The sequence below is a fragment of the Chanodichthys erythropterus genome, chromosome 19 (assembly GCF_024489055.1).
Source record: "Chanodichthys erythropterus isolate Z2021 chromosome 19, ASM2448905v1, whole genome shotgun sequence".
Classification (NCBI taxonomy): domain Eukaryota; kingdom Metazoa; phylum Chordata; class Actinopteri; order Cypriniformes; family Xenocyprididae; genus Chanodichthys; species Chanodichthys erythropterus.
The window spans coordinates 33,525,572-33,547,746 of record NC_090239.1 but is presented as its reverse complement, the minus strand read 5'-3'; the positions used below and the strand labels follow the sequence as shown (position 1 = coordinate 33,547,746).

Sequence of the window (22,175 nt, the reverse complement as noted above, 5' to 3'; positions counted from 1 at the left end):
CTTTTGGTTCGGTGATAAAATTGCCAATGTGAATGCTAACCGGACCAGGACTAAATGTTTTTTTTTCTTCTTTGGTCCGGACCAAATGAACCAAACGAACCGAACTACAAGTGTGAACGCACCCTAAGACACACTTTTGGGGGCATTAAATGATTGCGAAATACCAGTAGATTTGAATCAGTCTGATATGCAATAATGCAATAACGTCAGCCACAAATGCAAAAACGTCAGCCACAAAAAATAACTGACAGCAGTTTTTTAATGCCAAAAGAGGGTTTGTGCTGGTGCATGCTGTTTGTAAATCCGCAGCCTAGTGTTTAAAGGAAAAATTCCATAAACCAAAAAAGGCATCATAAAAGTAGTTTCAACATCCCAAGTCAAACAGTAGCTTTGTGTGAGCAACAGACCAAAATTTAAGTCAGAAGACAGTTGGTCAACTTGAAAAGGCATCACCAGGTATTAAGAATGCCCCGTGGGAGTGAGGAAGACTGTCTTCTATTCCATTTATGGAGGTACTTTGTGAAGATGGTGATTTTCTTTAAAAAAATCAAAACAGACTATTACCATAATGTTCACTGAAGGCTAAGAAAAGGGTCAGATGAGGCCAGCTTGAGTAAAAAAAAAAAATTCAGGTCAATACAGCGGTCCTTATATAATAATGAAGGGAAAAATGTCAATGAATGTTGTTGAAAAAAATCTATGAATTTGGCATAATATTTTTTTTAGAAATCCTTTGAAAACCCCCAAATCTGTTCACCCAAAATACCCAAAATAAAATCCTGTCATCATTTACTCACCCTTATGTCGTAAGTTCCAGTCCAAACCAATAAGACTTCCATTCATCTATTGAACACAAAGATATTTGTAATATTCTCTCATCATTTTTGTCCATCCATTGAAAGTCTATGCAATCAACATTTAAAAGTAGATAAAGTTATAAAATTTTTGTTTTTTTGGGGGGGGGTTGACAGATCAATAACCCTGATATGAGGGTACAGATCCTGAAGGACTTTGTGAAGCAGCATTTCCCATCAACACAGTTACTGGACTATGCCCTCGATGTAGAGAAGATCACAACCTCAAAGGTGACATTATTACTGATGCCATTTAATACATGTATATTTAGTTGCGTGATCATTTCTTGTGATGCTGATATTAAAATCTCTTTCGCTCTCTGCAGAAACCCAACCTTATTCTAAACGTTGATGGTTTTATTGGTGTGGCTTTTGTCGACCTACTAAGAACATGTGGTGGATTCACACGGTAAGTCAAAAAGAGTATTGTATTTAAATGTATTATGAATTGAGCTCCATTCCCTAAATCTTTCCAGTGCCAGGATTCCTACAGTCATGGAAAACACAGAAATATCAGGGAGTTTTAAAATTGTGATTTTCATTGGGCAGTCGCTTGGATTCAAGAAATGCAACTTGAATCTCTGTTGCACAAGGAGATAACTATACATCAATTCTGTGCAGAGATGCCACTGATTTCTCTGGGCCAAAGCTCATCTCAGATAGTCCAAAAGACAGTGGAAAAGTGTTCTGTGGTCAGATGAGTCCACATTTCAGCTTGATTTTGGGAAAAAGGACATTGAGTTCTCAGTCCTGAAGACCAAAGGGACCATCCAGACTTTCAAACTGTCATGGTATGGAGGTACATCAGTGCAAATGGCATTTGTGACTTATATATGTGTGAAGGTACCATTGACATGGAGGTGTATACTGGGATTGTACAGAGACATACTGTAATCATAATGACATCTTTCCTGGGAATCAAGACAATGCCAGGCCTCATTCTGCATGTGCTACAACAGAGTCGTTTCTTAGACACTTTACATTAGGGTTGTTCAACTGAAGTTCCAAGAGGTCTGGTCTCTGTATTACCTTCCCTGCCAAGGTCCAGACAATAATTTTTGTAACAGTTATACTTTACCATCGGGGCAGCCGTAGTAGTTTGTAAAAGAAAACATCCCAAAAACTCAAAATAGTAATCAAAGTCCCCAAGAGCCAAAGTCGTGATGTTTAAGAATTTTTTGCAATATTTACCAAAAATAAATCTCCAAGTTGGATATTAATATAAAAAGATTAGATCAGATGTTTTAGAAGGCTTTTTTGTTTTGTTTTTTTAGACCTACGTGTATGGCACATAGAAGGCCTTGGGACTGAGAAAACCTACTGGGGGGCAGGGTTTACCTCTTAAGCAAAGTATGGACCATTTTTATATTTTGCTCGAAGTAATAAACTAAAACATGCAATGTACATAATCTAAAAATCTAAATTCTCATCATGAGGACAAAGTTAACTAGTAATTTCATTTTTTTTTGTCTTCCCTTGCCATCTCTAAATAATTTTCCAAATTATAACATTGCTTATTATGAAATACTCTTAATATGCTGATTAATAATGCTAAATGTATCTGAAGGCACCACACATTACCTTGTCATAAACCTGGTTTAGCTAAACGGTCGGAGTCATCTGTAGGACAGATAAAAATAATTGTTTTTGCTGCATTTTATGCTGCATTTTTTGCTGCGTATCATCAGCAGCTCTTAATGTGGTGCTTTATGTATTTAGCAGGAGAGAGAAGCAATGCACGAGCGGAAAGGGCTTGAATGAAGAACGGTTGACTCTAGATAAAAAATATTAGAGGATGTAGCGCTGAATGATCATTACCGTTAATGACCCTGAGCATTGTTTTTATGCGCTGTTCACTTTAAACTGTAGAAACGCAATTATGTCCCACGGTCCAGATGGAACCAAGTGGAGACTGTGGTTTGCCATTTGAATACCACTGCTCTACACTGTAGAGTGGATCTGTTTGACTTGCCTGCCTGCAGTCCAGATCTGTAAAAACTGTAAAAATTGAGAATGTATGGCCTTAACATGACTCTACCCCTAAACCTAACCCTACCCGTAAGTTATTCCTAAAATCAGAGGGAAATGATAGCTGAATAACACTGATATAGAAGCACCTAACCCTAGTTGTAAGCCTAAACTTGACATAAACTGTTAACTTGTCCCATAAATCTGACTGGTTTATTGTAATGTTGCACTTAGTAAAATCAGATTCTGCTATACCTCTGTCCCAAGTTTTTTGGAGTGTGTTGCAGCCATCAAAATCAAAATGTGTTTATATACAAGTTTGTCTGAAAATATTTTCTTTGTACTTTTATCAGTTAAATATAGGTTAAAGAGAATTACCAAATCACAAATTCTTAATTTTATTGCATTTTAAAAATTGTCCCAACTCTTCTGAAAATGGGGTTGTAGTTATGTGACATTTATTGAATTTCATTGTATGGATCATGCATCTAAACTGAATATGTTTATGAGAGCCGATTATGTGTTGCAGGGATGAGGCAGATGAGTTCATTGAGATTGGTACTCTCAATGGAATCTTCGTTCTGGGACGCAGCATTGGTTTCATCGGTAAACCACTAAATCACACTTCACTGTTCAGACACTTACATTCGCATCCATTCTAAAACTTAAGATCTGCTGGGGAAAAAGGTGCTTTCACGCCATGTTGGAATTACTGTAATTATGAGATTCCGACTTGTAAAAAGCATTCACGTCCAATTCAGGTAATTACCTTGTAAACTGTGAATTTTCTGAGAGATCTGACTTGTACTACTTGACAACTGTGACATCATGCACAAACACTCGAAATGACTGTGGCTTCAGCTGTAAAATGTATTTAAGTAGTTATTTCATAATATTTCTATTCATTAACTTCTATAATTAGCTATTGCTCATGTCTTAAGAATGCAAGAATCATTTAAAAAATAAACGAAAGACATGCAATACAGCTGAATATAGCTAGTACAGTTGATTACATCTTATATCCTGCTAAATACTACAGGTTTACTGAACTAAGTTTATTTAAGGCTTTTGCAAATGGTAATTGACGTATTGTGGTTTTGTTTATTTACTCAAAATAGATCAATTGCCGTAGTTTTTACCATAGAAATGCGTAATTCTGAGTCTTAGGACTTGAAAAGCTGCGAGTAGAACATCACAAGTTGGCATTTAGTAATTACGGCAATTACAACATGGCATGAATGCGACAACTTTAATTGATTTCTGTTTTGGACACCAAAAGACAAATATATTTGTGTGAAAATTGCAGCCTGGGGGGAGTGTATATAATTTGTGTGGGTCAGGGTATGTAAAAAAAGTTACATTTTATGTTTGTTTTTTTTTTTTTTCTTCATATTTGTTTTCACTGTCAATCCAACAGGTCACTATCTGGACCAGAAACGTCTGAAGCAGGGTCTCTACCGCCACCCGTGGGATGATATCTCCTATGTACTTCCTGAGCACATGTCTATGTAAACCTGGAACCAAAATGTGGAAACATGTCTATTTTAGTACTTCACCATAGTGGAAAAGGGAGGGGTAAATTATTCAGTCATAACCAAAGAGATACACTAGCAAAATACTGAGAGGATTAGGTAACTTTTGCAAAGCATGACAATTCTCAATTTAATTTTAAAACAGCTGCTTATAAAGCAAACTTAATTTTTACTGTACAATGCTACTGGCCATAACATTTCTAACACTACCACGAACCTTCCTTTGCTTTGGTTAAAATTAACAAATGTTGTATCATTAATGGGTCTTCAGGCTGTGAGTTTTAATAGTCTGAAACTGAATGAAGACAACACAGTCTGTAGATCCAAAGCACCAAATTCTACTGCATACTCTCAAGTATTAACTGTTATGTTAGCATATATATTTAAGTTTTTTAGTCTCAACAGAGTTTGTAATAAGATCTATAAGCACTTTGAAATGTGATTAGAGAAAGGGCGAAGCGTGGTTATGCATGACTTCCCACTGTTCTAAAACAAAAATCCTTTCGCACTGAACCTTGAGAAAGCAAACTGCTAAGTGCACATTTATCACTATTTGGGAAAAGTGAAACTAAATCAGCTTCTATTGTGTTGTTTTTATGTGCAAAATTATGGTATTTTTGAGAATAAATTTCTTTATTGGTTATTTGTGTTATATAATTTTCATATTTTGTGCAGCATTCAACCCTGGACATGGTTGATCTCTTTATTGCAAAAACAGTGACATGAAGTGCATGTCAGAATTTTTTTAAATGTTGTGAGTGTACTGATTTTAATAGAGACACTGCATCTTCACTAACAAGTTGATGCCTTGCAAGAAATTGGATAAGCTGACATGCTGCATTTACTGAGGATTTGTTGACGAATGTGGAGAAATGGATACAGCTAAATATTGTTTTTAAATGGCTCATGTTGTATACATTTTGGATTTTATTCAGAAAAGTTCATCAAATTTTAAATGTAAATTGAGAAAAAAATTAGATAGCTGAACAAAATTGTTAAAATGAGCAGTTTAAAGGAAATGATTGATAAAATGAATAGTTTTAACTTTACTTTAAGTAGTGCAAAGCTGGAATCTGTGAATCTGCGATTTGGGAACTTAAAGGGTTCCCCCAAAAATGAAAATTCTGTCATTTATTACTCACCTTTATGTCATTCTACACCCGTAAGACCTTCGTTCATCTTCGGAACAGAAATTAAGATATTTTTGATAAAATCGGATGGCTCGGCTAGGCTTCTATTGCCAGCAAGACAGTTAACACTTTCAGATGCCCAGAAAGCTACTAAAGACATATTTAAAATGGTTCATGTAAGTAAAAGTGGTTCAAACTAAATATTATAAAGCAACAAGAATACTTTTTGTGCGCCAAAATAACTTTATTCAACAATATCTAACGATGGCCAATTTCAAAACACTGCTTCGAAGCTTTACGAATATTTTTGACTCAGTGGTTTGGTGCGCCAAAGTCACGTGATTTCAGTAAATGAGGCTTCGTTACGTCATTAGTGTTTCAGAATTTCAATAGCTCACGTGACTTTTGCAGTTTGATACGTGATCCGAACTACTGATTCGAAACAAAAGATTGCAGTGTTTTGAAATCATCCATCACTAGATATTGCTGAAAAGTTGTTTTGTTTTTTGGCACACAAAATGTATTCTCGTCGCTTTATAATATTAAGGTTGAACCACTGTACTCGCATGAACCGTTTTAAATATGTTTTTAGTACCTTTCTGGGCACTGACAAAGGAAATGATCTTGCTGGCTATGCAGGCCTCGCTGAGCCATTGGATTTTGTCAAAAAATATCTTAATTTGTGTTCTGAAGATGAACGGGTGTCTTACGGGTGTAGAATGACATGAGGGTGAGTAATAGAATTTTAATTTTTGGGTGAACTAAACCTTTAATTGTGTGAGAAGGCAGTAAACTGTCAAACTGGCCGGCTCACTTCTGATAGTCGTTCATAATGAAGTGAAGCTCGTTTTCTGAGCTTCACTTATTAAATTAATAAAGGCTGGAATATACATGAAATCTGAACAGATTTTAAAACAAGACAGCACACTCTTGCTGACTTTGCAAATGGTTACAGACAAAAACAAGACTTCTTACAGTAAATAACTACAACCGGGTGCACACTGCACAATTTATAATAGTACTTTATGATGTCAGACTACGAACATGATCCCAGGTTTAAGCCAAGACGAACTGTTAAAAAGTGAGTGGGATCCATGTTAAGCAAAAATTACAAAAATACAAGGAACTAGAGAGCATGAGTGAAATGAAAGGAAATCCACCATGAAACAATGAAAGGAAAAGACCTGACAAAAAACAAGGGCTTAAATGTACAAGGGTCTGATCAAGAAAAAAGAAGACACAGGTGGGAAACAAAAAGAAAATGGCAAAAAGCAGGAAACCAGGCACCCCATTTGCCATTGCACCTCCAAAACCGTGACGACCTGCCAAAGCTTGGTCTTTAAGAGTACAGTGTACTGTGGTATCTGGACTGGCAACAAGACATAAGCATATACTTCATGTCCTATAAGTTGCAAGATGGAGTTGACATCGATTGGACTTGTTAGTCCAGAAGATCCTACAGACATTAAGATCTGAGGAATTTGGAGGGCAACACCCCTTCATCAAATCATTCCTGTACACCGTGTGACGTAAAATGTACTGTTCAGCCAGACACAATGTTTCTATTTTCAATAATTTTCTTTTATCTATTTATTTTTAAAATTACATTTATAATTTATTTTATTTTCATGTATTTATGTATATTTGATTATTTTACTTTTGCTTGGCCTTTTTGTGTGTCTGTATGTGTTCCTCTGGTTTGTCACATGAAATTTTTTCCATAGATGCTCTGTTCTCTTGAAGGTGTGTGTACAGTAGCCTATCTTTTCTTTAATTAAAAACGATTTTTAAAAACATAAAGCATTTTGCATTTTCACACAATAAATAGCCTACTTAAATTGAGTATAACAAAAAAAAAAAAAATGAAATGGGGGTTTGGGGGAGAGAGGGTTGTCCCGCCCTCACGCTGCTGCACACATCATCAGGGAAGAGAGATATCTCTGAGATGGGAAGTTATTTTGATTAAAGATTGAGGGCAAATAAAGGTTATGTGCACAGATAAATAATTTTATAGCTTTTAAACAATACAATATTTCATAAAAAAATACGAATTAACCATTTTGATTTATGACTTTAAGTTGTTATTATTTGGTAGGCTTATGGGTCTTTCATATCTCTTTTTTAAATAATGCTTTATTTATTCAATGCCACAATAACAAGAGGTATTACCAAAGGGACTTTGGTATTACATATTCACATTATATGAAGAAAATTACATGTTTTAAGGCTTTTTTGTTTTAAAAGATTTAAGATTTACATATAAAGTCATTTCTAAAATGTGAAAAATGTAGTTTGCTTTGATCCAACTTCTTATGTACATGGTATTTTCCTAATAAAATAAACACGTGTATAATATGTTGCTCTTTACATTTCAAATTTTTAGTACTTTAAAATTAAAATTTACTCACCCCCATGTCATCCAAGATGTTCATGTCTTTCTTTCTTCAGTTGAAAAGAAATTAAGGTTTTTGATGAAAACATTCCAGGATTTTTCTCCATATAGTGGACTTCAATGGAGCCCAAACGGTTGAAGGTCAAAATTACAGTTTACAGTGATCCCAGATGAGAAATAAGGGTCTTATCTAGAGAAACCATCGCTCATTTTCTATTTTTTTTTATTATTATTTATATGTTTTAACCATAAATGATCATCTTGAACTAGCTCTCTTCTTCTCTATTTGAATTCCAGCAGTGTAGACACTGCTAAGTGTATTACTGCCCTCCGCAGGTCAAAGTTAGAACTAAATTGTCATATACAATATTCTAGTGCAAGTATATAACAATTTAGTTCAAACTTTAACCTGTGGAGGGCAGTAAAACTTAAAAACTAAAAATAGTAAAAACTAGAAAATAAAAATAGTAAAACTATATTTTTTTATTATTATTATTTTTTTTTATTTTTTATTTTTTAGAAAATGAGCAGTGGTTCCTCATCTGGGATCGTGTAGAACGTTTTGAAGCTGCAATGAAACTGTAATTTTGACCTTTATCCATTTGGGCTCCATTGAAGTCCACTAAATGGAGAAAAATCCTGGAATGTTTTCATCAAAAACCTTAATTTCTTTTTTGACTGAAGAAAGAAAGACATGATCATCTTGGATGACTTGGGGGTGAGTAAATTATCAGGAAATTTTAATTTGAAAGTGAACTAATCCTTTAAATCTTTCCAAAACATGCTTAGCAGGATAAATTCTATTAAGTATTTTGTAAGACACTACTAGCTTTATTTTGTTATTGATACAGAACTAGAGTTCTTTAAAGTAACGTCACACTCTTTGGAATCGCATCAAGAAAAATAGCAAACTCTTGGTTTAACAGGTAGCTAATTGGAATTTCTGGAGAAATTCAGTACATGACAACAAATACTTTGGGTCTTTCATATCAAGTGTCGCGCTCAGAGATAAGTGACGCCCAGCTTTGCTTCCCCTCTCGGCACGTAATGGGTGGAGCTTGACCTATATGACAGAACGGTAGATTTGTTCACTGAAAATGTGTAAAAATCCTGATGCTTTTTTAAATTTAACATAAATACTAATATTTATGTCCTTTTGTAATGTTATATTTACTTATCCGTCCCCAAATCGCCCCCTCATGTCTCGCGTCAGTTCCTGTAACGTCAACAGAACTCTTGCGTTGTACGGTGTGTGTGCGCATGTGCATGCTGAGCGCTGTTTATGTTGGAGTGTGTGTGTTTGAGTGTGCTCCACCACCTCAACATACTGCGCACTTTACGAACCGACAGCGCGGACACCGAGATGGCCGCAGCCGCCCCGAACCCTGAGGACGCTAGCCGAAACAGCGGCAGTCCGAGCGCGGCGAGCTCTCTATCGGGAGACGGAGAGTCCGAGGAGGCCGAGGAGTTCGCCTCCGCGACCCACTGCTCAGAGCTCTCCCGAAGGCAGAACGAGCAGCGAAAGCTCGGGCTCTTCTGCGACGTGACGCTGGCGTTCAGCAGCTCTCCAGAAGCTGCCAACAGCTTCGAGTTCACCGCCCACCGCTCAGTCCTGGCCGCGGCCACGGATTACTTCACGCCGCTGCTCGGTGGTCAGTTTTCGGAGTCGGTGACGCGGCGGGTGGAGATGAAGGAGTGGAGCAGCGAGGCAGGCCTCGACCAGGAGACGGTGGAGAGTGTAATCCAGTTCATGTATACGGGCGAAATCCGAGTGAGCACCGCCAATGTGCATGAGGTGCTGGAGCTGGCGGACAGGTGAGAGAGACACATGCAGATCATGATAGGCTGTGTGTCAAAACCTAGCTGACTACATTTGACAGCGTTGTTGGTATGTCTGATCCCTCAAATGCACATTGGGCATCAGACGCAGTCCATGTCCGACACATTTGGGCATCACAAGCAACTTAAGAACAAGCAGCGTTTTTGGCATCGTAGCTGCTTGCAGCATTTATGAAGGGGCATTTTAGGCGGTTTTTGCAGCATTTTGGGTACAATAGAAATTGACGTTTGGTATCATAGGTAGGGCTATGACGGTAGGCATGACAACCGCGCCACCGCGGTGGTGAAGTGTCACCGGCGGTAGTGTGACGTTTACATATAACTTATATAAAATCTCAGAGGTCGCATTAACCGAAAATTTTCTGTCACTGATGGAATTTTTTTAGCAGTGACGGAAAAAAAATCTACAGCCCGTCCGTCATTTTGACAGATTTAGCTTGTAACTGTAATTCCCATCCCTGTCCAGTAGGTGGTGAGTGCGCTCCTGTGTGGCAGCAGAGCGCGAGTTCAGTCTCCAGAATAAAATGAAAACGATGCGCTTGATTACACACAGACGAGCACCCTAGTTTAAGTCAATTTTATAATAATAAAGTTACTTATGCTTACTTGCATAATTAAGTTTTGTTATTTTTTAATATTACGTGACAATGTCACGTAATATTATACCTCAGAAAAGCCATTCGCTGACCATACTTATAGTCAGCGAATGGCTTTTCTGAGGTAAAATATTACGTGACATTGTTTGCAACACGGCTGTGATACAGATTTCGTTAAGCTAGCGTATCTTTCAACATTTTTTATTTTATTTTCATTCATGTTTATTTCGTTCTGTACAGTAGTAAAGAGGAAAGGATGGTCGCATTCAAGATGAAGTGTTCAAGATAAAAACTGAAAAGTGACGCAGTCTTTGATCAACTTTCTTTTCGTAATATTAAATAAATGCATAGAATATGCCTAGTTGCTTATCCTGTAAGTTCGTGAATAAAAATGAAAATTTGGATGAAATCAGAAGCTATTAAATGTCTTATCATTAAAATACAAAAATTTAAATGACTGGTAATTATTGATTATGATGGATTTTTTTTTACGAACCTGTCCATCAAAATGACGGCGAAACGCGACCCAACCACCGGCGGTTGTTGGTGATTTACCACCGCGGTAGTAAACATTTGCCACCGTCACACCTGAATAGACCCCTTAAAAGTTTGAAAACATTGCAACGTTTCCTGGTGGGCGGGGCTTAGCTGGAGGTAAAAAGAGACGCTGGACTCAACGTTGAAAAGCGTAAGCTAGCATGTTTTAGGAGGGATTTATTAAACATAGATGCAGAAGAAGGTTCAGAACTGTCCGAATATGTACAGTCACTGACTCTGCGGGACTGTGACAGCTATTTTTGTAAATTAACTTAAGTTTTGGATATTGTATTTTTGCTTGTATTTATGATCGTCTCCGTCCAGTCTGTACGCCGTATTGCATTTAACCACAATGATCTTTTTGATTTCTGTGAAGGAATGTCTGCCGGGATCTGGTAAAACTTTAGTTTTGAACCAAAAGTCCTGTTCCTTCTATTCTGGCAGCCAAAAACACAACAAGACATTTTAAAGTCAAAACCTCAAACTTTTAGCGCGCCCGCTATTAGTTCTTATCATAGACTGTAAAAAAATATGGACGTAGTGTCCGTGACGTCACCCATAGAGTTCTGAACATCAGTTTTGTTTTGACGCGTAAATGAGGCCGCGGCCATCTTAGCTGCACGTGACCGCACGTCACTTGCGGATAACTGAAAATGGGCAAAGAGGCGGGACGAAGTTGGAGCCCATGCGACTTGATGCTGAAACCACGCCCGCCCTAGCTATCTATCTTAGATACTATCTAAAATATTAATAAAGATAGCAATATCATTAGTACTAAAGGATTACTGTCAATCTACGGTGATTTTTTTTTACGATAACGTTATAGATGCTCCAACACCAGTAGGCTAATTAATTTGTGTGGGGTGTGCAAATAACACAAATCAAATGGTATTTCATACCTTTATAATGAAATGGAGATCGCGAGATGAATCCAATCCGTGGCACTTGGGTAAAATATATATATGTACCAGATGTATATCTCTCAAATGTTCTCTCAAACTAATGAGCATGTGTCCAAAGTATAATTTTTCAAAATAGTGCAGTAGGGCTGGGCGATATATCGAATGCTTTTGTCACGCGCATTTCGTCAGTAAAGCTGGTTCCCTGATTGCTGCTAAATTGCCATCACCTGCTTTCAAATGAAGAGGCATTTAATAGACAGAGCCGTAGTTCACTGATAAGCCACGCAATATCGCGTTCAATATCGACGGCGATTCATATCGATATTGAACGCGATATTGCGTGGCTTATCGGTGAACTACGGCAGTTTTAGTTATATCCAAGCAGTTCTGTCGGAGTTGTATATCCTCCTGGTATTGTCATTGTAGTAAATCTCAGGAACAAAACTTTTAGCCAATGCCACGACGATCCAACAACGTGTGTTCCGCATGCGAGCACATGTACACAGACTGACATCGGTCTCGAGTATGCAGCAAGTCATATATTGTATAAAATAATCCAGAAAAAAAGGCACAAATACGGCTGAGATGCCAAATTCAGCGGCTGGAATTAGCTGAGGTAACATGAAGGCTCACAGACAGCAGTGCCAATTCACCTGTCACTCAAGTGACCACGCCCTTAATTATGCAGAACTTTAAGGCTTAATATAATTTAAACGGATGAGTTATAAAAAAATTCACCCCCCTCAGAGTTGTCATGAAAGGCAAAATTAGCAGTAAAGACCAAAACACAATTTGAACCAGAGTATAAACATGTTTTTTTCTGCTGTAAACTTGGCTGTTTTAACATGATAGTCAATGAGATTCTGCTCCCTTTTGCAGCCTGTCCCTAGCGGCCAGTCGATGAATCGCAGTTTAAGTTACTTCCGTATTGGCTTCACGAGAAACTGGGGGAGGTTGCCTCTTGGTCTAGAGATGCATTTTTTTTTTTATTATACCGCAAAATAATAAACATATTATACCGCAAAATTATACAAATAAATGAATACAGGCATTTGCTAACTGCACACCATACGAAAAGAGTTTAGAAAGGCATGAAGAAATAACTGACTCCGTCACGTATCTTTTATGCAGATTTGGTACACTCAAATATCGTCAATAAAGCCGGCTTCCAAAAAATGATACAGGTGTGTGTGTAACTAAATATTGCTTAAGAATCGTAATTAAAATCAAAATCCCAATATTGATGAAAAATCATGATAGTTTTTTGTCCATATTGCACAACCCAACTTTTAAGATTATAAACCTCTTGTAAAATTTATACACGAGATAAGACATTTAATATTTCATGCTGCACTTCAGAGCTACTCAAAATATTTACATTTCCCACTAGACAAAATAATAATCTACACTAATCATCCCGTTCAAAACTTTCCATCCACTTTGCTCTTAAAGGGGACCTATTATGCCCTATTTAACAAGATGTAAAATTAGTCTCTGATGTTCCCAGAGTGTGTATGTGAAGTTTTAGCTCAAAATACCCCACAGATAATTTTTTATAGCATGTTAAAATTGCTACTTTTAGTGGTTGAGCAAAAACGACCCGTTTCAGTGCGGTCCCTTTAAATGCAAATGAGCTGCTGCGATCGGCTTAAGAGGGCGGAGCTTCACGAGCTGATTCTCCGGTGACAGGATTCAGCCAGGACCATAGTTCAGGACGCGCTATAATGTAAGAAACTGCTAATATATGCTGCATGGAGATAGAACAGGTATGGTTTAGTTAAATTACGGTTATAACTTATATTACCTTCTTGGTTTTAATCTTTTTAATTAGTACAAGCCTGTTGTACAGTCCGAATGATGGCCAAAACTATAGAGATGAGTTTTATGACGTTTATTGTACTTCACACAAAAGATGAAGCGTCTGTTTTATTTTTTTACAGTCTATGGTTTTCACTATAGAAAAATCACTGTAAGAGTGCATTAAAATATTATCCATAAACTCTCTCTCTTATCCTTGTATTATCAGCAACAAACATTGCGAATTACACAGAAACACTCATTACAACTAACAGTAAACAAATATATAAAGACCTTATGCCATTTGGGTGGTGCATAATAACCTTTATACCTGTAAATAAGCTCAGATGAACTGTAATAAAGTGCCCTTACCTTCATTACTGCTGTATTTAGTGTCACTCTGGAGACTGTAAGATGGATCACGAACAGTTTTAACTTGTATATCCTCCTTGAGTAGCACATTTTTAGCACAGTCTCTGTTTTGTATTGTCTCTTTGTATTGATATTCGTTCATAAAGCAGTCCGGTGTGAAATGATTTGCGCAGACATAAGTTACACGAATTTCGGCAGAACTGAGGGAGCATTTTCCTGGAAAACCAAGTTAATCCACCTCGATTTCAGCAGCTCAGATTTAGCGAGTAAATCAAGACAGTTATGTGGATGAATCCATCCAGCTGAACGACCTAAAACACTCGGGAGAGATTCTCGTCAGTGCATCAATGGCGGACTCACTGTAAACAACGCGCTCAGGGCGGTTCTATGTTCAAACTTAAGTGTCTGTCAACACTGTGGGCGGGGCCGGTGGCTTTTGTGACGCCACACTGCCAGTGCTCTGGAAACGGCTTGTTTTATGATGTATGGGGATTAAAAAAAAGGAGTGGGTGGATTTTTATCACTATAGGGTGGTTGTGTACACACACTGCCAACACACATTTATGTCCAAACACCATGCAAAAGTGAATTTTGCATAATAGGTCCCCTTTAAAACTAGTGGTCAATCAATATGGGTTTTTAATGGCTGATGTCCGAGAGCATGGTGGCAGATATATATATATATATATATATATATATATATAATGTGTGTATATATATATATGTGTGTATATATATATATGTGTGTATATATATATGTGTGTATATATATATGTGTGTATATATATATATATATAATATTACACAATTAAAAGATCACAATTAACACATGCACAACAATGCTACATTAAATTTATTTATTTCATTTAATTGATTTCATTCTAATTGAAACAAAAGGTGTCCTTGTAAACTTGGCTATTAACAGCCAATCAGAATCCACCCAACTTTAACAGACTCAAGCATTCAGAGTGGTAGATGGCATAACTGCAGCACTGGTTTATGTTAAACTGACAGTTATAGTGCATTGCTGTTGATGGCATTATGGGCTTACTTTGTTTTAATTTTTAACGATTTGGAAAAGTTTTGTTTTCGTGATGCACATCTTCCATCATTGCAAAAATACAATGAATATGCATTATGGTGTATATATTTAGATCCTCTCTTGAGTTCATTTTTCTGCTTGAGTTTATGAACATTGAATGGCTTAAATGTAACATATGTAACATTACTAGACATTTGTTTACAAGCTGTTTTATTGATGCCTTTCTGCAGTTGAAATGATGAGACATGAAACCGATTTCTGTAAGTTTTACTGTATCTTTCAAAATAACATTGATGTTTAAAAGATGATCAGTTCACGTGCGTTCTGCGCTGCCGTTTGAACTGAGCCGCTACAACAATCTATCACGCCACATTAAAGAGAGGCAAAATGGTATTTATTGTTTGAATTTTGTAATAAAATTGACAGAATTTGAAAGCTGAGGCTTTGTTTTCAAAAGTAACAAAGCACCAATCTTATTGCAATTTACTGGATGGGAGTTTTGTTCACTCATCAACTGAAAACACCATATTCTTGGGATTTAAGAATATATATATCATTAAAATGAGAAACAATTAAAATCAAGAAATCAATATTTTTATCCCAGCCCTAGTGCATTAGGTCTTAAAGTGATTGCAGCATGGATTTGTGTACTGAAACACATCCATTTTTAGCCTGGGTGCCAGCCCGAACCCCGCCCACAACATTTTTTGGACGGGAAGTTCGGTCTGGACTCGATCCATTGTGGAGTAATGCTGCATTCACGTCACCTCGTATTTACCGGATTCTTGAAATGACAACACGTGACATTAAATTCGGAGCTGTTCACGTCCTTTTGGTCCTTGGACTGGGAATTATGCGTTTCCATGGCACCACTATCAACGCCTAAATGAATCTACAGCGGTCAGGTGGTACAGCGATCACGTGGTACATGTGGGAGCTTTCAGAAAACTCCCATCTTACAAGCTGTAATTACGAGCTCTACGAGGACGTGAATGCTTTTTACAAGCAGGAATCTCGTAACTACAGGAATTACGAGGCCGCGTGAACGCACCTTAATTATGCTCGGCTCCCAGAAGGCCGAGCCAATCAAATTGCCAGGGCGGGCTTTAATCGATGATGGACAGGCTATCTGCGGTTACGTAACCACCCACGTCATCAAAGAGAGCTTGGGAGTTTGATTGACAAGCGATCTAACCAATCAGAACGCCGCATCCGCCATTTTGTCCAACAAAGCAGTCAGGAGTTGGGAAGATTTACATCGGTGGAGTTAAACTTGAAAAATTGTGCATATTGACGTCTTTCCACGTTTGAAACAACATTCTCATGTTCATTCATGTTTATTTGATGCTATAAATGGACTAGTAGGAAGAGATGATCGGTTCACGAGCCTCTTGAGCTGAGACGCTACAGCAATCTGTCACGATCATGGTCACAACACATTAAAGAGCCACAAAACGGTTTTTATTGTTTGAATTTTTTTAATAACTACACAGTTTGAAAGCTGGGACTTTGTTTAATATCATAAGTAACCTGCTCTGTCTCGTCTGTCGATGTGTTGTCAGTTTCTTCTTTGCTCCGCGATGTATTTTCCACTCTGTGTGGCGTGACAGCGCCACGGCTTGTCGGACAAAGCAACAGTAACTAAGGGAGACGAGTCTTTGCAAAAGGTCAATTAGTTTACAACAATGATGGCTGTTGAAGAACTGAGATGTGTAGATTCCGCCTTCGCGTCCGTTATAGAAGATATCGACAGCGCATTAATTTTAAAAGAGGAACAGAGGACCGCGATCAAGGCATTTGTCGATGGGAAAGATGTCTTTGCCGTCCTTCCTACGGGATTCGGCAAAAGTTTGATTTATCAGCTGGCCCCGATGGTCGCTAAGAAGAGTTCTGTTGACAACTATGCGTCGCTCAACATACGTCACTTACTCTGTAGCTCTGATTGGTTGTAGGTCTATCCAATTGAGATCTTTCCTGGATTGGTTGAAATACGCCCCCATAATCAAAGCCCAATGGAGCAGTATCAGACTCATATTCTGACTAGAATTGAGTATGACCACGTCAGGCTAATCCATTTTCATTCCCAACTCTTTATTTTCTGAGAGGTGACTTTCAGTGCACACACTTAACCCTCTGGTCCTCTTCGTTTAGGAGTCACACTTTGCTTCTTCACGGTCAAAAATGAACAAAGCCTTAAATTCTAACCCCACCCCTAAGGAAAGCCAATGAAATATATTTTTGTTCAATAATATTTTTTGATTATTAGTTTGAATTGAGTGTATTTTATGATACTGGAATATTTATACCTTTTTTTTTTTTGCTATTTTTTTATCATTTTCTTTTCTAATATTTTTCAAAATTATTTTTCAATTAAAGTAGTATTCCATGTTAAAATAGAGACATGGCATTTAAAATCCAATTTTTTGAAGGTAGATTAGCCATCTGGTGGGAGTAAAAAAAAACTTTTGTAATGCCATGGTGTAACCACTAGATTCCTATAGTTCTATAAAGTGGCTTATAAATTATCTAGTGTTTTTAGATGTAAATGCTTAATTGTATTGAGTTGTGGATTTGGATTTATACTTGGACATTCTCAAAGACTACTTTTTGTTTGTAATGTTTAGCCTATTTGAAGTGTATTTTTTTTGCATTAATTTTACTATAGTCAAACCTGAACACAGAGGTGGACACTTTGTTATGCATAACTTCAAAATTTAAAAAAAAAATGTAACAAAAAAAATGAACAGGTATGTTTTACCACAGCTTAAATCTCGGTATGATCTGATTTCAACCTCTTATTTGAGTCTTTTGGCTCAAATTTACCATATTGTTACAGCTCACCAGTTAATTTATGTGTATAATATTGTGTTGTGTGTCTCTGCATGTGTGTATGTGAGTGTGTGTTTGAGTGGGTGTGTGTTTTGTTCTCTTGATGTTTTAGAGTGTAACTTCTTCCTCTGCTTGTTTTTTTTACTGCTTTGTCGGCGAATTATTGTTTTTATTTCACACTTTTGCAAAAGCTTGCTCTGTGTTATAGTCAGGCTAGTTCATATATATATGTGTGGGGTGTGGGGGGGTTGTTGTGTCTGTTTTGCACTGTTGACATTTTAGAGTACCCCCTTCATTGCTGTGCACTTTTTTTCTGCACAGTGGCTGATTTGTAGTTTGTACCACCAAAACTTTCTCTGAGTTTTTTTTTTTTTTTTTTTTGTATTTCCCATTAATTTCCAATGGTGGTCATTTTTGACTGTGAAGGAGCCAAGTGTGACTATTTTTTTATGACCCTTTAACATATTCAAATCATGTTGTGTGTGTTCACATAGCTAATGTGACAAAAGTCACCAAGTTTCATCTTATTCCGATGAAGCAAAAAATAAACATGAAAGTTTTGTCATTTTTGACTGAAGAGGACCAGAGGATTGTGTCAGTCAGCACATACTGCTTTGAGTTCTTTTCACAGCTTATTGCATTTAATAACTCTTTTATTATTAATAATAATAATAATAATAATAATATTTGCATAATATAGCAAAATCTCTATATACACTTTATATAATTGCCTCATTAAATTGTCATAAAGCCCAGCCCTAGCTGACTACTAGAACAAATATGTCTTACCTGTAATGTTGTGAGTTTATTGTAAGACCTAAAAGAATGTATTTTCTTTTCCACTCTCAGGTTCTTACTTGTTCAACTGAAGGATTTTTGTGGAGAATTTCTCAAGAGGAAGCTCAGTCTCGGCAACTGTGTGGCCGTCCATAGCCTTGCACACATGTACACTTTGGATCAGCTGGCCTTGCGTGCTGCCGACATGATTCGCCGCAACTTCCACAAAGTCATTCAGGATGAGGAATTTTACACGCTTCCGTTCCACCTGGTCAGAGACTGGCTGTCTGATGCAGAGATAACAGTTGACTCTGAGGAGGTTCTGTTTGATGCTGTGGTCAAATGGGTTCAGAAGAACTCAGAAGAACGTGTGAAGTATTTCGAGGAGCTCTTTCGTCTCCTCAGGCTGCCACAGATAAAGCCGACCTATCTTACAAGAGTTGTGAAGAATGAGCCATTGGTCGCACAGAACGCAGCCTGCCTACAGCTTGTGTCAGAAGCTGTGGAGGGTCATGCGATCCGCTTCGAGAACCTCAAATCTGCAGATACAGAGTTCTGGGCCTCATACATGGCTACATTCCAACCAAGATTTGGCCAGAACATGGATGTTATCATGGTGGTCGGTGGGGTCTCTGAAGGAGGCGACTACCTGAGTGAGTGCGTAGGGTACTTTGTTTACGAGGACCGTTGGGTCAATTTGCCGCACATCCATAACCATCTGGATGGTCATGCTATTGCTGCCACTGACACACATGTATACGTGGCAGGGTCCATGGAACCAGGATTTGCCAAGACGGTGGAGCGTTACAATCCAAATCGCAACACCTGGGAACAAGTGAGCAACCTCACCACACGAAAGCATTCCTTTGGTCTCACCTGCATCAAAAATATTCTGTATAGTATTGGCGGTCATGGCAACTTCAGCCCCGGCTTCAAGGATGTAAGCGTCTATGAACCCGACCAAGACAAGTGGCACAACCTAGAATCTGCTCCTAAGATTTTGAGAGATGTCAAGGCCATTAGTGTCGAAGATCGATACGTTTACGTAACGGCGCGAACACCCGTAGATACCGACAGCGATGATGGGTTGAAGACGGTCACTACTCGCTACGACACTGACAGTCGCCAGTGGCAGGAAGTTGACTCCTTACCGCTTATCGACAACTACTGCTTATTCCAAATGGCTGTAGCGTCGACTAACTTCTACCACACAGCTTCCTGCTGTCCCAAGAGTTATACCAACGTACGTGATGATGCAGCTCGGCAGAAGATCAGCGCAAGGATCTCTGATGATATTCTTGAGAGTCTTCCCCCAGAAGTCACCAGTATTGAGGGGGCAGCTATCTGCTATCTCGGTGATGATGTGTTTGTGATTGGTGGCTGGAAGAACAGTGACGATGTGGATAAGCAGTATCGAAAAGAGGCGTATCGTTATTGTGCTGAGCGCAAGCGCTGGATGCTTCTGCCGCCCATGCCTCAACCACGCTGCCGTGCCACAGCGTGTCACGTGCGCATTCCTTACCGCTTTCTTTATGGGTGTCAGCGCTACCCAATGCCACAGAATTTGGCACGCCAGAGGGACCGTATGCAGCAAATGCAGCAGTTACATCGTCGCACGTTAACTCTACGCAGGCAGTTACAATCGCAGATTGAATGCTGAGAGCCCTAATTGCTCAATAAAGAACTGCTGCAAAAAAAAAATGTGATAATAGTGTCTTCAGCATTCCCATGATCCCATTCTCATTAAGATGTGTGTTATTTGTTTACTTGTGACATTTCATCACCGGGAGAGTGAATGAAATGCCTGATGCTGATAAAGAGAGTATTTTCAATGTGACTGTGTGTATAATGGAATCCTATAAATATGTAAAAAGATACGCTTGTAAATATTCGTACACATGAAACATTGTTTCATGGCCTTGCATGAATTTGCCTTATTCCCGCTGTTGGCAAGTTGCAGAATGCTGCACATAATTTATCTCGAGTCATAACGTTCCATGTGGTGATGGTTGTCCTGTTACATTTGTGGGTTTTTTGGTTATTTTGCAGGGAGTGACAAGTGTCCAGCATATTTTTTCGTTCCACTGTAATGAATCGGCAGTTCAAACCCACTCACATTTTTTGAGCAAACCATGAGTACTACAAGAACCACGGCATCTTTATTCCCCTCACTTGTTTATTAGTTCCTGGTCTTAATTGTGATGATTTGTTTTGCACTTGAATGCAATGCTTTCACAGTCTTTAGCTGTATTTGCAAAAATGCATTCAGCACAACTACAAGCACTTAATTTCAGCGTTAGCCCTTGTCTTAATCTGATCATTTTATTTAATTATATTTGTACTTTTTCAACTATTAAGCACAGTTATGGCCTCAGTTATTGACGCGTGAAGGCTACACATAATACAGTTGCAAAACCATACACATGTTCGGAATAAAGTTAAGGAACCATTACCTCAGTGTGTGCGGGAACTTGCAACCGTACAAAATTATTTTGTCATTAGTCTTGCAGTCTATGCCAGTTCAAGATCTCTTCAAAGACATTGGTTTGTGTTCTGTCGTGCAATTCATGTAAATAATTGTTAACGTTTGAGTTGAAGTGGGGGTTTTTTCACTCGCAGTGAACTGTTGTACATTCCCTATTATGATATGGCTCATATAGATGGTACCATTACAGCATCCTTGTCTTTATTACAAAAGCTTTTTATAATCCTAATATTTTTTATTGAACATCAGTTTTCATCTATGGCTTGTTTCAATTTTCTACATTCCTTCATTTTATCTTTTACAATGTGTGATGTTTAATGTCTTACAAGAAATCTCAGTGCACTTCACTGGGTGAAAATTTGTGAAGCAATCATTGGCACCATCAAGACCAGCTTAAACATTTCATAATGTTCGCCTGAAGAACATTTTACTGTTTTTGTAGTCCATACCAAAGTCTTAAAGAATGTCATCTTAGCTGACCTAATGTTATGCTTCGATGTTAAAATCTAAATGCAAGATAGAAATGGCTTTTGACAATGTATCTATAGCTCTCGTCTTGACTTGTGCAGAGTTTCATAGTAATATCACACGAGAAAAAAACAATAAGACGTACATTGATTGAACATGCATTAATAAGCCTTTTTCAAACATTTTCCTGCATATTGGAGACTCTGTAGAATCTTAGATCTTGTATTTACTCAATGGGAAATGTAAGTTTTGTGTCTCTCATGTTGAGATGTGGTTTAATAGTGTTTAAACTCTGTATCAGTTTTCTTTCCTTCATGTGCAGAGGGAAGGGGTGTGTATGTATGTGTGTGTGTTGACGGAGAAAGTGTCTGACAATAAGAGTAGCAAGGCTGGGATGTTACCTTGTCCCACTCTCGTTGTTGTAAAGTCTTTCAAGGGCAAATATAGTTTTGTTGCATGTGTTATAAAGTATGCACATGTTGTGGATCTCAGTGATTTACAATAAATATTTATTAAAAATCTGTTATTGTCCACGAGTTGTTCTTCTGCCCTTTTGATTCTCACTCTTGAAGTGCTGTTACTTTTATGTTTCCTAAAATGTAATATGATACAGTTTAACTCACACTACAGTGTTAATTATGGATTGCTCGAGGCA

The 22,175-nt window shown here is 37.9% G+C and overlaps 2 protein-coding genes across 3 annotated transcripts in view; both read left to right on the top strand.

Moving 5' to 3' along the window:
- Positions 1–5,537, top strand: part of aclyb (ATP citrate lyase b) — a 47,591-nt gene extending 42,054 nt beyond the window's left edge. Inside the window, exons 26-29 of one of the 2 annotated variants that reach the window (XM_067370296.1) lie at positions 972–1,085; positions 1,181–1,263; positions 3,352–3,428; positions 4,240–5,537. In XM_067370296.1, coding sequence (XP_067226397.1) covers positions 972–1,085; positions 1,181–1,263; positions 3,352–3,428; positions 4,240–4,334 — 369 coding nt within the window. In that variant the 3' untranslated portion in view covers positions 4,335–5,537. The remainder of the gene's footprint in view (positions 1–971; positions 1,086–1,180; positions 1,264–3,351; positions 3,429–4,239) is intronic. The other variant, XM_067370297.1, reaches the window with a different exon arrangement.
- A 3,641-nt stretch (positions 5,538–9,178) lies between these two features.
- On the top strand, positions 9,179–21,955 carry klhl11 (kelch-like family member 11). The gene is made up of 2 exons (XM_067369519.1): positions 9,179–9,691; positions 18,640–21,955. The coding sequence occupies exons 1-2, from the start codon at positions 9,240–9,242 to the stop codon at positions 20,225–20,227; spliced, it is 2,040 nt and encodes a 679-aa protein (XP_067225620.1). The 5' UTR covers positions 9,179–9,239; the 3' UTR covers positions 20,228–21,955.
- The last annotated feature ends 220 nt before the right edge of the window (positions 21,956–22,175 follow it).